This window comes from Leucopleurus acutus, assembly GCF_964270905.1.
Source record: "Leucopleurus acutus genome assembly, chromosome: 1".
NCBI lineage: Eukaryota > Metazoa > Chordata > Mammalia > Artiodactyla > Delphinidae > Leucopleurus > Leucopleurus acutus.
Window position 1 is genome coordinate 505,604 of NC_139142.1, and position 16,385 is coordinate 521,988.

At 64.0% G+C, this 16,385-nt stretch overlaps 1 protein-coding gene across 1 annotated transcript in view; it reads left to right on the forward strand.

The window, feature by feature from the left end:
• AHNAK2 (AHNAK nucleoprotein 2) overlaps positions 1–12,351 on the forward strand; it is a gene marked incomplete at both ends in the record, with an annotated part of 30,676 nt that extends 18,325 nt beyond the window's left edge. The window contains 2 exons of the mRNA XM_082836696.1: positions 23–11,957; positions 12,299–12,351. Coding sequence (XP_082692822.1) covers positions 23–11,957; positions 12,299–12,351 — 11,988 coding nt within the window. The remainder of the gene's footprint in view (positions 1–22; positions 11,958–12,298) is intronic.
• Between the last annotated feature and the right edge of the window lie 4,034 nt (positions 12,352–16,385).

Consider the following 16,385-nt stretch of genomic DNA (forward strand, 5'->3'; position numbering starts at 1 on the left):
AGGTGCTCTCTCCCTGTTTCAGGACCAGGATATCGCCGAAGGGCGCACGGAGACCCCCACGGAGACGCGGCAGGAGGATGGAGACCAGGAGAGGCTCATCTCCAAGCCCAGGGAGGGCAGAGGCAGGCAGCCCCAGAGGGAGCGGCTCTCCTGGCCCAAATTCCAAGCGCTGAAGAGCAAGCGTGGGCCAGGGCCCCGGAGGTCGCACAGCTCCTCGGAGGCCAGCGAGCGAGGGGACGTGCCTGACCTGTCCCCCACGAGCACAGACACGGAGGCCCAGCTCCCGGAAGCAGGGCCAGGCAGGCAGCGGAAGAAAAGCTTCCCGAACCTGAGATTCCGGGTGGGCTCAGGGAAGGGGCTGTCGGGCAGGGGAGCCCACGGGGGGACAGTCCAGGCTGGGGTCCTGGTGGAGACAGGGCCCCGGGATTCCGGGCGAGAGGCCTCCAGGGCTGCCGTCCATGGCGGGAGAGAGGACGGGACGGCAGGGGTGCCAGAGGCCGCCGAGCCCCCCACGGAGCCCGGCCTCCCCACTGAGGGAGCCCCCAGGGAAGGGGCCAGCCCAGCACCCAGACCCCGAAGAAAGACAGAAGAGGCCAAGGACAAGGGGGACACTGTGCCCCAGGGAAAAGCCGGGCTGGGCCCAGCGCCAGGACAGAGCAGGGAGGGGGCCGGGGAAGGCACGCAGGCGCTGGAGGTCGGCATTGCCAGGCTGTCTCTGCAAGACTCAGCAGACCAAGGCATCCACCAAAACCACCAACCAGAATTCCATGTCCGCATACCCACTTTAAAGACACCCAAGTTTGGACTTTACAAAGAAAAAGTGCTCGAGAAAGAAGGAGCCGCAACAGCTCTCCAGCAGGGACCACGGCAGAGAAGGGTCTCTGCTGAAGGCACGGAGGCCAAGGGGGAGGATGCAGGGGAAGCAGAAAAGCACAGGCCCAGACAACCCCCAGTCCGTCCGCCAGCGCAAGAGGGAGGAGCAACGGAGGAAGATGCAGCCCAGAAGAGAGACGAGGACAGCAAGGGCGGGGGCCCGCGCACGGACGAAAAGGAGGGGAAGATGAAAATGCTAAGGTTCAAGCTGCCCTCCTTTGGGTGGCCGCCAGCGAAGGAGGCAAAAGGAGACAAAGCGACACAACTCCAGGAAACAGAGACGGAGAAGGAGAGCAGCGCCACGGGAGAGGCGCCAGGGACGGGCGCGACAGGCACAGGCAGGCCAGAGCGAGGCAGCAAGTTCCAAACGCCCAGGTTCAAGATGCCATCCTTCAGGGTGTCAGCGCCCAGCAAGTCCGTCCAGGCCGCCGTGGAGGTGTCCGTGCCCAAGGCCCAGGCTGAAGTGACCCTGCCCTCGGTGCAGGCCGACGTCAAGACCAGTGACCTTACGATTGAGCCGCTCTCCGCCGAGCTGGAGGTCAAGGCCACTGAAGTGGGCGTGAAGCTCCCGGAGGGCCAGCTTCCCGAAGCGGAGCCCAAGGAAGCAGCAGCGGGAATCGGACTCAAGGGCCACCTGCCCAAGGTGCAGATGCCCAGCATCAAGGTGCCCAAAGTGGACATCAAGGCCCCCCAGGTGGACATCAAGGGGCCTAAACTGGAATTGCAGGACGCCAAGGGCGAGGTGACGACCCCCGACGTGGAGGTGTCACTGCCCAGCGTGGAGGTGGACAGCCAGGTCGCGGACAGCAAGTTGGCGGGCGATGTGTCCCTTGGGGACAAGGAGGTGGCCGTCACAGACAGCAAGTTCAAAATACCCAAGTTCAAGATGCCATCCTTCGGGGTGTCAGCGCCCAGCAAGTCCATTGAAGCCTCCTTGGAGGTGTCTGGGCTCAAGACTCAGGCCGAGGTGACCCTGCCCTCGGTGCAGGGCGACGTCAAGACCAGTGACCTCAGCATCGAGCTGCCTTCCACCGAGCTGGATGTCAAGGCCGCCGAGGTGGGCCTGAAGCTCCCGGAGGACCACCTTCCCGAAGCGGAGCCCAAGGAAGCGGCAGCGGGAATCGGACTCAAGGGCCACCTGCCCAAGGTGCAGATGTCCAGCATCAAGGTGCCCAAGGTGGACATCAAGGGCCCCCAGGTGGACATCAAGGGGCCCAAACTAGACCTGAAGGACGCCAAAGGCGAGGTGACGACCCCCGACATGGAGGTGTCGCTGCCCAGCGTGGAGGTGGACACCAAGGCCGCGGGCATCATGCTCGCGGGTGATGTGTCCCTTGGGGACAAGGAGGTGGCCGCCAGAGCCAGCAAGTTCAAAATGCCCAAGTTCAAGATGCCATCCGTTGGGGTGTCAGCGCCCAGCAAGTCTGTCAAGGCCACCGTGGAGGTGTCCGTGCCCAAGGCCCAGGCCAAGGTGACCCGGCCCTCGGTGCAGGCCGACGTCAAGACCAGTGACCTCAGCATCGAGCTGCCCTCCTCCAAACTGGAGGTCAAGGCCGCCGAGGTGGGCCTGAAGCTCCCGGAGGGCCACCTTCCTGAAGCGGAGCCCACGGAAGCAGCAGCTGAAATTGGACTCAAGGGCCACCTGTCCAAGGTGCAGATGCCCAGCATCAAGGTGCCCAAGGTGGACATCAAGGGGCCCAAACTGGACCTGAAGGACATCAAGGGCGAGGTGACGACCCCCTATGTGGAGGTGTCACTGCCCAGCGTGGAGGTGGACACCCAGGCCGCGGGCACCAAGCTGGAGGGCGACGTGTCCCTTGGGGACAAGGAGGTGGCCACCAGAGACAGCAAGTTCAAAATGCCCAAGTTCAAGATGCCGTCCTTCGGGGTTTCAGCACCCAGCAAGTCCGTCGAAGCCTCCTTGGACGGGTCTGGCCCCAAGGACCAGGCTGAGGTGACCCTGCCCTCGGTGCAGGCCGACGTCAAGACCAGTGATCTTAGCATCGAGCAGCTCTCCGCCGAACTGGATGTCAAGGCCAACGAGGTGGGTGTAAAGCTCCCGGAGGGCCACCTTCCCGAAGTGGAGCCCAAGGAAGCAGTGGCGGGAATTGGACTCAAGGGCCACCTGTCCAAGGTGCAGATGCCCAGCATCAAGGTGCCCAAGGTGGACATCAAGGGCCCCCAGGTGGACATCAAGGGGCCCAAACTGGACCTGAAGGGCGCAAAAGGCGAGGTGACGACCCCTGACATGGAGGTGTCGCTGCCCAACGTGGAGGTGGACACCAAGGCCGCGGACATCATGCTGGCGGGCGATGTGTCCCTTGGGGACAAGGAGGTGGCCGCCAGAGATAGCAAGTTCAAAATGCCCAAGTTCAAGATGCCGTCCTTCGGGGTGTCAGCGCCCAGCAAGTCCGTCCAGGCCGCCATGGAGGTGTCCATGCCCAAGGCCCAGGCCGAAGTGACCCTGCCCTCGGTGCAGGCCGACGTCAAGACCAGTATCCTTAGCATCGAGCAGCCCTCCACCGAGCTGGAGGTCAAGGCTGCCAAGGTGGGTGTGAAACTCCCGGAGGGCCACCTTCCCGAAGTGGAGCCCAAGGAAGCAGTGGCGGGAATCGGACTCAAGGGCCACCTGTCCAAGTTGCAGATGCCCAGCATCAAGGTGCCCAAAGTGGACATCAAGGCCCCCCAGGTGGACATCAAGGGGCCTAAACTGGAATTGCAGGACGCCAAGGGCGAGGTGACGACCCCCGACGTGGAGGTGTCACTCCCCAGCGTGGAGGTGGACAGCCAGGTCGCGGACAGCAAGCTGGCGGGCGATGTGTCCCTTGGGGACAAGGAGGTGGCCGTCACAGACAGCAAGTTCAAAATGCCCAAGTTCAAAATGCCATCCTTCGGGGTGTCAGCGCCCAGCAAGTCTGTCGAAGCCTCCTTGGAGGGGTCTGGGCTCAAGACTCAGGCCGAGGTGACCCTGCCCTCGGTGCAGGGTGACGTCAAGACCAGTGACCTCAGCATCGAGCTGCCTTCCGCCGAGCTGGAGGTCAAGGCCACCGAGGTGGGCCTGAAGCTCCCGGAGGTCCACCTTCCCGAAGCGGAGCCCAAGGAAGCGGCAGCGGGAATCGGACTCAAGGGCCACCTGTCCAAGGTGCAGATGCCCAGCATCAAGGTGCCCGAGGTGGACATCAAGGGGCCCAAACTGGACCTGAAGGACGCCAAGGGTGAGGTGACGGTCCCTGACGTGGAGGTGTCGCTGCCCAGCGTGGAGGTGGACACCAAGGCCGCGGGCATCATGCTCGCGGGCGATGTGTCCCTTGGGGACAAGGAGGTGGCCGCCAGAGACAGCAAGTTCAAAATGCCCAAGTTCAAGATGCCATCCATTGGGGTGTCAGCGCCCAGCAAGTCTGTCAAGGCCACCGTGGAGGTGTCCGTGCCCAAGGCCCAGGCCAAGGTGACCCGGCCCTCGGTGCAGGCCGACGTCAAGACCAGTGACCTCAGCATCGAGCTGCCCTCCTCCAAGCTGGAGGTCAAGGCCGCCGAGGTGGGCCTGAAGCTCCCAGAGGGCCACCTTCCAGAAGCGGAATTCACAGAAGCGGCAGCTGAAGTCGGACTCAAGGGCCACCTGTCCAAGGTGCAGATGCCCAGCATCAAGGTGCCCAAGGTGGACCTCAAGGAGCTCAAACTGGACCTGCAGGACACCAAGGGCGAGGTGATGACCCCCGACATGGAGGTGTCGCTGCCCAGCGTGGAGATGGACACCAAGGCCGCGGGCATCATGCTCGCGGGCGATGTGTCCCTTGTGGACAAGGAGGTGGCCGCCAGAGATAGCAAGTTCAAAATGCCCAAGTTCAAGATGCCGTCCTTCGGGGCGTCAGCGCCCAGCAAGTCCGTCCAGGCCGCCATGGAGGTGTCTGTGCCCAAGGCCCAGGCCAAAGTGACCCTGCCTTCAATGCAGGCTGACGTCAAGAACAGTGTTAGCATCGAGCTGCCCTCCACCGAGCTGGATGTCAAGGCTGCCGAGGTGGGCGTGAAACTTCCGGAGGACCACCTTCCCGAAGCAGAGATCAAGGAAGCGGCAGCGGGAATCGGACTCAAGGGCCACCTGCCCAAGGTGCAGATGCCCAGCATCAAGGTGCCCGAGGTGGACATCAAGGGCCCCCAGGTGGACATCAAGGGGCCCAAACTGGACCTGAAGGATGCCAAGGGCGAGGTGACAACCCCCGACATGGAGGTGTCGCTGCCCAGCGTGGAGGTGGACACACAGGTCGCTGACAGCAAGCTGGAAGGCGATGTGTCCCTGGGGGACAAGGAGGTGGCCGCCAGAGAGAGGAAGTTCAAAATGCCCAAGTTCAAGATGCCATCCTTTGGGGTGTCAGCGCCCAGCAAGTCCGTCCAGACCACCGTGGAGGTGTCCGTGCCCAAGGCCCAGGCCGAAGTGACCGTGCCCTTGATGCAGGCCAACGTCAAGACCAGTGACCTCAGCATCGAGCTGCCCTCCTCCAAGACGGAGGTCAAGGCCGCTGAGGTGGGCCTGAAGCTCCCGGAGGGCCACCTTCCCGAAGCGGAGCCCAAGGAAGCAGCAGCTGAAATTGGACTCAAGGGCCACCTGTCCAAGGTGCAGATGCCCAGCATCAAGGTGCCCAAGGTGGACATCAAGGGGCCCAAACTGGACCTGAAGGACGCCAAGAGCGAGGTGATGGTCCCTGATGTGGAGGTGTCTCTGCCCAGCGTGGAGGTGGATAGCCAGGCTGTGGACATCATGCTGGCGGGCGATGTGTCCCTTGGGGACAAGGAGGTGGCCGCCAGAGACAGCAAGTTCAAAATGCCCAAGTTCAAGATGCCGTCCTTCGGGGTGTCAGCGCCCAGCAAGTCCGTCCAGGCCGCCATGGAGGTGTCCGTGCCCAAGGCCCAGGCCGAAGTGACCCTGCCCTCGGTGCAGGCCGACGTCAAGACCAGTGTCCTTAGCATCGAGCTGCCCTCCACCGAGCTGGATGTCAAGGCTGCCGAGGTGGGTGTGAAACTCCCAGAGGGCCACCTTCCCAAAGTGGAGCCCAAGGAAGCAGTGGCGGGAATCGGACTCACGGGCCACCTGTCCAAGTTGCAGATGCCCAGCATCAAGGTGCCCAAAGTGGACATCAAGGCCCCCCAGGTGGACATCAAGGGGCCTAAACCGGAATTGCAGGACTCCAAGGGCGAGGTGACGACCCCCGATGTGGAGGTGTCACTCCCCAGCGTGGAGGTGGACAGCCAGGTCGCGGACAGCAAGCTGGCGGGCGATGTGTCCCTTGGGGACAAGGAGGTGGCCGTCACAGACAGCAAGTTCAAAATGCCCAAGTTCAAAATGCCATCCTTCGGGGTGTCAGCGCCCAGCAAGTCTGTCGAAGCCTCCTTGGAGGGGTCTGGGCTCAAGACTCAGGCCGAGGTGACCCTGCCCTCGGTGCAGGGCGACGTCAAGACCAGTGACCTCAGCATCGAGCTGCCTTCCGCCGAGCTGGAGGTCAAGGCCACCGAGGTGGGCCTGAAGCTCCCGGAGGTCCACCTTCCCGAAGCGGAGCCCAAGGAAGCGGCAGCGGGAATCGGACTCAAGGGCCACCTGTCCAAGGTGCAGATGCCCAGCATCAAGGTGCCCGAGGTGGACATCAAGGGGCCCAAACTGGACCTGAAGGACGCCAAGGGTGAGGTGACGGTCCCTGACGTGGAGGTGTCGCTGCCCAGCGTGGAGGTGGACACCAAGGCCGCGGGCATCATGCTCGCGGGCGATGTGTCCCTTGGGGACAAGGAGGTGGCCGCCAGAGACAGCAAGTTCAAAATGCCCAAGTTCAAGATGCCATCCATTGGGGTGTCAGCGCCCAGCAAGTCTGTCAAGGCCACCGTGGAGGTGTCCGTGCCCAAGGCCCAGGCCAAGGTGACCCGGCCCTCGGTGCAGGCCGACGTCAAGACCAGTGACCTCAGCATCGAGCTGCCCTCCTCCAAGCTGGAGGTCAAGGCCGCCGAGGTGGGCCTGAAGCTCCCAGAGGGCCACCTTCCAGAAGCGGAATTCACAGAAGCGGCAGCTGAAGTCGGACTCAAGGGCCACCTGTCCAAGGTGCAGATGCCCAGCATCAAGGTGCCCAAGGTGGACCTCAAGGAGCTCAAACTGGACCTGCAGGACACCAAGGGCGAGGTGATGACCCCCGACATGGAGGTGTCGCTGCCCAGCGTGGAGATGGACACCAAGGCCGCGGGCATCATGCTCGCGGGCGATGTGTCCCTTGTGGACAAGGAGGTGGCCGCCAGAGATAGCAAGTTCAAAATGCCCAAGTTCAAGATGCCGTCCTTCGGGGCGTCAGCGCCCAGCAAGTCCGTCCAGGCCGCCATGGAGGTGTCTGTGCCCAAGGCCCAGGCCAAAGTGACCCTGCCTTCAATGCAGGCTGACGTCAAGAACAGTGTTAGCATCGAGCTGCCCTCCACCGAGCTGGATGTCAAGGCTGCCGAGGTGGGCGTGAAACTCCCGGAGGACCACCTTCCCGAAGCAGAGATCAAGGAAGCGGCAGCGGGAATCGGACTCAAGGGCCACCTGCCCAAGGTGCAGATGCCCAGCATCAAGGTGCCCGAGGTGGACATCAAGGGCCCCCAGGTGGACATCAAGGGGCCCAAACTGGACCTGAAGGATGCCAAGGGCGAGGTGACAACCCCCGACATGGAGGTGTCGCTGCCCAGCGTGGAGGTGGACACACAGGTCGCTGACAGCAAGCTGGAAGGCGATGTGTCCCTGGGGGACAAGGAGGTGGCCGCCAGAGAGAGGAAGTTCAAAATGCCCAAGTTCAAGATGCCATCCTTTGGGGTGTCAGCGCCCAGCAAGTCCGTCCAGGCCACCGTGGAGGTGTCCGTGCCCAAGGCCCAGGCCGAAGTGACCGTGCCCTTGATGCAGGCCAACGTCAAGACCAGTGACCTCAGCATCGAGCTGCCCTCCTCCAAGACGGAGGTCAAGGCCGCTGAGGTGGGCCTGAAGCTCCCGGAGGGCCACCTTCCCGAAGCGGAGCCCAAGGAAGCAGCAGCTGAAATTGGACTCAAGGGCCACCTGTCCAAGGTGCAGATGCCCAGCATCAAGGTGCCCAAGGTGGACATCAAGGGGCCCAAACTGGACCTGAAGGACGCCAAGAGCGAGGTGATGGTCCCTGATGTGGAGGTGTCTCTGCCCAGCGTGGAGGTGGATAGCCAGGCTGCGGACATCATGCTGGCGGGCGATGTGTCCCTTGGGGACAAGGAGGTGGCCGCCAGAGACAGCAAGTTCAAAATGCCCAAGTTCAAGATGCCGTCCTTCGGGGTGTCAGCGCCCAGCAAGTCCGTCCAGGCCGCCATGGAGGTGTCCGTGCCCAAGGCCCAGGCCGAAGTGACCCTGCCCTCGGTGCAGGCCGACGTCAAGACCAGTGTCCTTAGCATCGAGCTGCCCTCCACCGAGCTGGATGTCAAGGCTGCCGAGGTGGGTGTGAAACTCCCAGAGGGCCACCTTCCCAAAGTGGAGCCCAAGGAAGCAGTGGCGGGAATCGGACTCACGGGCCACCTGTCCAAGTTGCAGATGCCCAGCATCAAGGTGCCCAAAGTGGACATCAGGGCCCCCCAGGTGGACATCAAGGGGCCTAAACCGGAATTGCAGGACACCAAGGGCGAGGTGACGACCCCCGATGTGGAGGTGTCACTCCCCAGCGTGGAGGTGGACAGCCAGGTCGCGGACAGCAAGCTGGCGGGCGATGTGTCCCTTGGGGACAAGGAGGTGGCCATCACAGACAGCAAGTTCAAAATGCCCAAGTTCAAAATGCCATCCTTCGGGGTGTCAGCACCCAGCAAGTCTGTCGAAGCCTCCTTGGAGGGGTCTGGGCTCAAGACTCAGGCCGAGGTGACCCTGCCCTCGGTGCAGGGCGACGTCAAGACCAGTGACCTCAGCATCGAGCTGCCTTCCGCCGAGCTGGAGGTCAAGGCCGCCGAGGTGGGCCTGAAGCTCCCGGAGGACCACCTTCCCGAAGCGGAGCCCAAGGAAGCGGCAGCGGGAATCGGACTCAAGGGCCACCTGTCCAAGGTGCAGATGCCCAGCATCAAGGTGCCCAAGGTGGACATCAAGGGGCCCAAACTGGACCTGAAGGACGCCAAGGGCGAGGTGACGACCCCCTATGTGGAGGTGTCACTGCCCAGCGTGGAGGTGGACACCCAGGCCGCGGGCACCAAGCTGGAGGGCGACATGTCCCTTGGGGACAAGGAGGTGGCCACCAGAGACAGCAAGTTCAAAATGCCCAAGTTCAAGATGCCGTCCTTCGGGGTTTCAGCACCCAGCAAGTCCGTCGAAGCCTCCTTGGACGGGTCTGGCCCCAAGGACCAGGCTGAGGTGACCCTGCCCTCGGTGCAGGCCGACGTCAAGACCAGTGATCTTAGCATCGAGCAGCTCTCCGCCGAACTGGATGTCAAGGCCAACGAGGTGGGTGTAAAGCTCCCGGAGGGCCACCTTCCCGAAGTGGAGCCCAAGGAAGCAGTGGCGGGAATTGGACTCAAGGGCCACCTGTCCAAGGTGCAGATGCCCAGCATCAAGGTGCCCAAGGTGGACATCAAGGGCCCCCAGGTGGACATCAAGGGGCCCAAACTGGACCTGAAGGGCGCAAAAGGCGAGGTGACGACCCCTGACATGGAGGTGTCGCTGCCCAACGTGGAGGTGGACACCAAGGCCGCGGACATCATGCTGGCGGGCGATGTGTCCCTTGGGGACAAGGAGGTGGCCGCCAGAGATAGCAAGTTCAAAATGCCCAAGTTCAAGATGCCGTCCTTCGGGGTGTCAGCGCCCAGCAAGTCCGTCCAGGCCGCCATGGAGGTGTCCGTGCCCAAGGCCCAGGCCGAAGTGACCCTGCCCTCGGTGCAGGCCGACGTCAAGACCAGTATCCTTAGCATCGAGCAGCCCTCCACCGAGCTGGAGGTCAAGGCTGCCAAGGTGGGTGTGAAACTCCCAGAGGGCCACCTTCCCGAAGTGGAGCCCAAGGAAGCAGTGGCGGGAATCGGACTCAAGGGCCACCTGTCCAAGTTGCAGATGCCCAGCATCAAGGTGCCCAAAGTGGACATCAAGGCCCCCCAGGTGGACATCAAGGGGCCTAAACCGGAATTGCAGGACGCCAAGGGCGAGGTGACGACCCCCGACGTGGAGGTGTCACTCCCCAGCGTGGAGGTGGACAGCCAGGTCGCGGACAGCAAGCTGGCGGGCGATGTGTCCCTTGGGGACAAGGAGGTGGCCGTCACAGACAGCAAGTTCAAAATGCCCAAGTTCAAAATGCCATCCTTCGGGGTGTCAGCGCCCAGCAAGTCTGTCGAAGCCTCCTTGGAGGGGTCTGGGCTCAAGACTCAGGCCGAGGTGACCCTGCCCTCGGTGCAGGGCGACGTCAAGACCAGTGACCTCAGCATCGAGCTGCCTTCCGCCGAGCTGGAGGTCAAGGCCACCGAGGTGGGCCTGAAGCTCCCGGAGGTCCACCTTCCCGAAGCGGAGCCCAAGGAAGCGGCAGCGGGAATCGGACTCAAGGGCCACCTGTCCAAGGTGCAGATGCCCAGCATCAAGGTGCCCGAGGTGGACATCAAGGGGCCCAAACTGGACCTGAAGGATGCCAAAGGCGAGGTGACGACACCTGACATGGAGGTGTCGCTGCCCAGCGTGGAGGTGGACAGCCAGGCCGCGGGCACCAAGCTGGAGGGCGACGTGTCCCTTGGGGACAAGGAGGTGGCCGCCAGAGACAGCAAGTTCAAAATGCCCAAGTTCAAGATGCCGTCCTTTGGGGTGTCAGCGCCCAGCAAGTCCGTCCAGGCCGCCATGGAGGTGTCCGTGCCCAAGGCCCAGGCCAAAGTGACCCTGCCCTCGGTGCAGGCCGATGTCAAGACCAGTGACCTTAGCATCGAGCTGCCCTCCTCCAAGCTGGAGGTCAAGGCTGCCGAGGTGGGCGTGAAACTCCCGGAGGGCCACCTTCCCGAAGCAGAGATCAAGGAAGCAGTGGCGGAAATCGGACTCAAGGGCCACCTGCCGAAGGTGCAGATGCCCAGCATCAAGGTGCCCGAGGTGGACATCAAGGGGCCCAAACTAGACCTGAAGGACGCCAAAGGCGAGGTGACGACCCCCGACATGGAGGTGTCGCTGCCCAGCGTGGAGGTGGACACCAAGGCCGCGGACATCATGCTGGCGGGCGATGTGTCCCTTGGGGACAAGGAGGTGGCCGCCAGAGACAGCAAGTTCAAAATGCCCAAGTTCAAGATGCCATCCGTTGGGGTGTCAGCGCCCAGCAAGTCTGTCAAGGCCGCCATGGAGGTGTCCGTGCCCAAGGCCCAGGCCAAGGTGACCCTGCCCTCGGTGCAGGCCGACGTCAAGACCAGTGACCTCAGCATCGAGCTGCCCTCCTCCAAGCTGGAGGTCAAGGCCGCCGAGGTGGGCCTGAAGATCCCGGAGGACCACCTTCCCAAAGTGGAGCCCAAGGAAGCAGTGGCGGGAATCGGGCTTAAGGACCACCTGCCTAAGGTGCCTGGACCCAGCATCAAGGTGCCCAAGGTGGACCTCAAGGCCCCCCAGGTGGACATCAAGGGGCCCAAACTGGACCGGCAGGACGCCAAGGGCGAGGTGACTACCCCCAACGTGGAGGTGTTACTGCCCAGCGTGGAGGTGGACACCCAGGCTGCGGGAACCAAGTTGGAGAGTCACGTGTCCCTTGGGGACAAGGAGGTGGCCGCCAGAGACAGCAAGTTCAAAATGCCCAAGTTCAAGATGCCGTCCTTCAGGGTGTCGGCTCCCAGCAAGTCCGTCGAAGCTGCCTTGGAAGAGTCCGTACCCAATGTCCAGGCCCAGGTGACCCTGTCCTCGGTGCAGGCCGACGTGAAGACCAGTGCCCTCAGCATCGAGCTGCCCTCCCCCGAGCTGGAGGTCAAGGGTGCCAAGGTGGGCGTGAAGCTCCCAGAGGGCCACCTTCTCAGAGCAGAGCCCAGGGAAGTGGCGCTGGGAATTGCGCTCAAAGGCCACCTGCCCAAATTGGAGAAGCCCAGCATCAAGGTGCCCAAGGTGGACATTGAGGGGCCCAAACTGGACCTGAAGGACGCCAAGGGTGAGGTACTCACAAAATACCAGGTGACTCTCCCTGGAGCCGCTGTCTCCCCGGGGCTCCCTCTGGAAGCGGCCCCTTGTTCCCAGAACGATGCCTATCTTCCCAGCTCAGAAAGTTCTGCCAGTCTTCCAACCCAGGAGAGAGTTGCAGCATCCCAGACTGACAGTCCCGCAGGCCCTGTGGACCCCATGTTTCTTGCGTCATACGGTCGGGTGAGTTTTCCTAAGTTTCATCCACCGAAGTTTGGGTTTTCTGTCCCAGAAGCAGCCGGTGCAGAGGTGGGGGCCGGTGCCGGGCATTGCGCCCCCTCCCCCTCCACTACTGGCCCTGCCCGGGGCCAGGGCTCCACAGCTGTGCCGCGCAGCGCGTGGCCGTCGGCAGTGGCTGCAGGTGAGAGCCCAGCTAAAGACACTGAACGTGGAGGGAAAGATAGTCCCTTAAAAATGCCGTGGATCAAGCTTCCGTCATTCAGCTGGTCCCCAGAGAAGGGGGTGGTGCCCCCAGAGGACCCTGAATGCAGCCTGGACGACGCAGAGATCGGCGTGGCTGTGGACACGGGTCACAAGGGCGTGCCCCCTGGGTGTCGTGTGTCTGCAGTGGAGGTGGCTGTGGATGCGCTTCCGGAGAAGGACGGAGAGGAGAGTGGCGTGGGGTCGCCTGGCTGTGCTGCGCTGGAACACGCACCTCTCACAGGGCTCACCCCAGAGGGAGGGCCCAGCCTGCCACGCGGAGACCCCGCTGCTCCACGCTCTAGGCCCCCGGCGGGGGGTGGCGCTCCAGAAGGAGCGGACGTGGACCCCCGTCTGCCACAGGCCCACGCTCCCCTTTTGGACTTTGTCAGACCCGACCTCAGACCCAGCAAGGCCAAGGTGGGGGTGAGCTCGTCAGCTGGTGGCCCTCCGTCTCCGGGACACAGCAGCCAAGGGCACGGGCTCCGGGACAGCCCGGCAAGCCAGCCTCTCGGCGAGGCGACGGCCCCCTCAGTAGGAGACCCCCAGCAGCCGTCCTGCAGCCCAGCAGATGTGGACGCTCCCGCGGTGGAGAGCGCGGCCTCGCAGGGGAGCTGGTTCAGGATGCCCGCGCTCCGCCTGCCCAGCCTCCGGCACCCCGCCAGGGAGCGGGGGGCGGCTGGGGCTTGGGGGGCGCCAGTGCCCACGCCTGCTGCCAGCACACTGAGGGAAGGAGAAAGCCCAGCTCCAGTCAAGGGTCAGGGGGTTCCTGGGTCAGAGGTGGAAGAAGCTATGTCCCTGCAGCCCCCAGAGGCAGGGGCAGACGAGGCAGCAGCGGAGCTCGCGTCCCACGCAGACGCAGACGTCCTAAAGAGAAGTCCTGAGGACAAACGCTCAGAGCCGCACCTCTCTCCTGCAGGGACGCCCGCTGCAGGCCTTTCCCCTTCCGAGGCCAGGGTCCGTCCAGGCGAAGGCTCCCTCCCTCTTCAGATGCCTAGCGGCAGGCTTTCAGGAACCCAGGCCCCTCCTGCTGGGCCTGCAGGACCGGGCCTTGCTGCGGGGCAGGGGCGGGCAGAGGAATGGCCCTCCCAGCCTGAAGGCCCCATTAAACTGAAGGCGTCCAGGACCGACGGGCCGTCCCAGGTTTCTGTCGTTAACATGGGTCAGCCCTGGGAAGGCTCCGTGGTAACTGTCAGACTGCCCAGGTTAAGCGTGCCAAGGTTCGCCTTTCCTGACCCCAGCTCCGAGGCCGACGTCTTTATCCCCGCCGTGACAGAAGTGCAGTGCCCGGGGAGCAGCCTTGCCCACGCCCTGCACGAGGGAAGCCCAGGAGTCTGGGGCGCCAGCATCCTGAGGGCAGGTGCTGGGACCCCCGAGGGGCAGCCCGTGGCCCTTGGCTTCTCCCCGGAAGCTTCCCCCATTTCCGAGGTCAGAGTGCACGTTCAGCGTGCGCAGGGAGAGGGCCCCGAGGTCGCCGTCCACAGCAGGGCGACGGCAGAGTTGGCTGACCTCTCGGGACCCGAGGCTATTTCCACCCAGGTCGTGCGGCAGTTGGAGATCCCCGCGTCTGAGATCCAAACGGCTTCTTACGGATTCTCATTGCTAAAGGTGAAGGTGCCGGAGCCCCGCATGCGGGTGAGTGTCCGAGACTCCCGGCTGAGGGACGGCCTGCAGGAGGCTTCCCAACAAGCCGCCCCGGGAGCAGAGCCCGCCTCTGGAGGTCTGCAGCCAGACACCGGAGGACCGTCTGAAGGGATCTCGCCCAGTGTCGATGTGCCTGGACAGCCAACGTTCACGCCCAAAGTGCACTCTGGCCGCCAGGGTGCCGACAGCTGCTGCGACAAGGCCGAGGGTGCAGAAGTTCTCGCACTTCCCCCTAAAGAAGCCGGCGGGGAGGCAGCTACCTCCCGGGCAGAGGAAGGCTCGGCTCCAGGAGAGAAACCAGGAGGTAGAAGGTCTGGTCTGTTCAGGTTTTGGCTTCCGAACATTGGCTTTTCTTCCTCTGCCGAAGAGCCGCGCGCTGATTCCAAAGGCGAGGCCCGCGCGGCGGCTGCCCTCCAGACACAGCCTGGGGCACGGCCCGAGGCAGAGCTCCCTAGGAAGCCCCAGAGGGCGGGCTGGTTTCGATTCCCCACATTAGGGCTCTCCTCCTCTCCCACCAAGAAAAGCGAAAGCTCTGAAGACGAGGCAGCTCTGGCAGAGCAAAACGCCCAAGAACAAGCGGTCACGTTCTTTGATGCCCCAGAAAGCTTCTCTCCAGAGGGCGAGGGGGCCAGGGGGCCGGCGGAGACTGCGGGCGCCAGAGCGATGGCCACGTCCACGGCAAGGACGGGGCTGGTCCTGCTGGAGCAGGACCCAGAGGGCGGGATGCACCTGCACCCGGGCCCACCACAGAGTGAGGACAGACGGACGGACGAAAGGAGGCCCCGCGAAGCTCCCACCGTGAGGACGCGCGTGTCCACCTTGATCCACAGCACCGAGAGCGAAGCAGAGGTGCCCGAGAGCGGCGGGGCCCCGCCCTCACACAGCCCCCCCGAAGTGGGACCCCAAACACGCCGGCCTCCCAGAGCCTCGGCAGCAGAGGCGGCACCCGGACGCCCCACGAGACCCCAGCCCCACGCGGGGTCCTGTGCCCCTGACGGTCTTGGTTAGACACATGGTACTCGAGACCCCTGCCCACGAGGCCCTCGAGAACACAACTGCTGCTTGGAGAAGGGGCTGTGACGGCCGTGGGCGCAGAAGTCGTTTGGGGTTCAACTCCTGTCCTGCTGCTGCCTCCTGGTGAAGGTCGATTCACTCTTTCGGGCAGAGTCCGGCGTATTCCAGGAGACCCCCCTCCCCGCTCGCTTGCCACCAGCTCACTCCGCTGTTGGATGCCTGGCCACCAGCGCGGCAAATGCACGCGCCCTGGGCTGGGGGCGGGCGAGCCAGCAGAGGTCGTTCAGACAGCCGTGAGTTCCCACGGGATGGTCTGTGGGCGTCCGCTTGCCCGTGGCACCCCCCCCCCGCGTGCCCAGCCCCTCGGTGTACCCGCTGCGGCCAGGCTGCAGACGGGACCTGTCTGGCTGCTCCTGGGACCCAGGACGGGCAATAAATCCAGTGCTGCTTCCCCAGTGCTGACTGTGAGGTGTTTGTTCTGGTTGGAGTCCATCCCTGCGCTCCCCCACGCGCTCCGTCCTAAACGCTCCTAGGCTGCTCGGGAAAGCAGAGTCAGGGGCGGCTCACTCATCCGTTTGTCTGTCCAGACCCTCCTCTGAGCCAGCGGCTGCGAGAGACCAAGAGGAAGCAGGCGAGGGTCCAGGAGTCCACAGTGTGGCCAGGGAGGCAGTGCAAGGCGTGGGTGGTGGGCACAGCAGGGACAGCACACGGGGGCCCTTGGCCTCGGGGGCCGGGGATGGGGAGCTGGGTCCTCGGCCGCGGTGGGGGCCCATCTCAGAGGCTTCCTTTGTCGTGGTGGCCCTCCACCCCAAGCAGCCCACGGGAAGCAGATTCGGAACAAGTTGGAGGAGTTTCCTATGAACTTCCAGGGGTCAGACCTCCTCCCGGCTGCCTTCGGACGCCCCTCAGGGGCCCGTGGGCACGAGGCACTCGGAGTGGGAGCTGGAGCCTATCCCACCTCCCTTCTGCGTGGAGAGGAGCCGCTGCCCTCGTGGCTGCGGCTACAGGAAAAAGAGCAGGGCTGGGCGGGGGCGGGTTGGGGGGACGCTGGGCCCAGAGGGCATCCTGCTGCCCCCGAGGCTACTCCCCCCAACCCCCTCCCCATGCTGCCCTGAGAGAGCCTGGGAGGCTGGGTCCTTCCCCCTGGCCACCATGGGAAGTCCCATCTCCCGTGGCCGGCTGGGAAGGTCCCCCAAGGTAGGGGATGTAGAACCCTTTGGACGGTGGGGCGGGGGAGGGAAAGCTCAGTGGGGACTGGGTCCCGCAGTCAAGGAGGCTGCAGGAGCCTCTCCCAGCCCCAGCCTCGCCCTGCCCGTCAGAC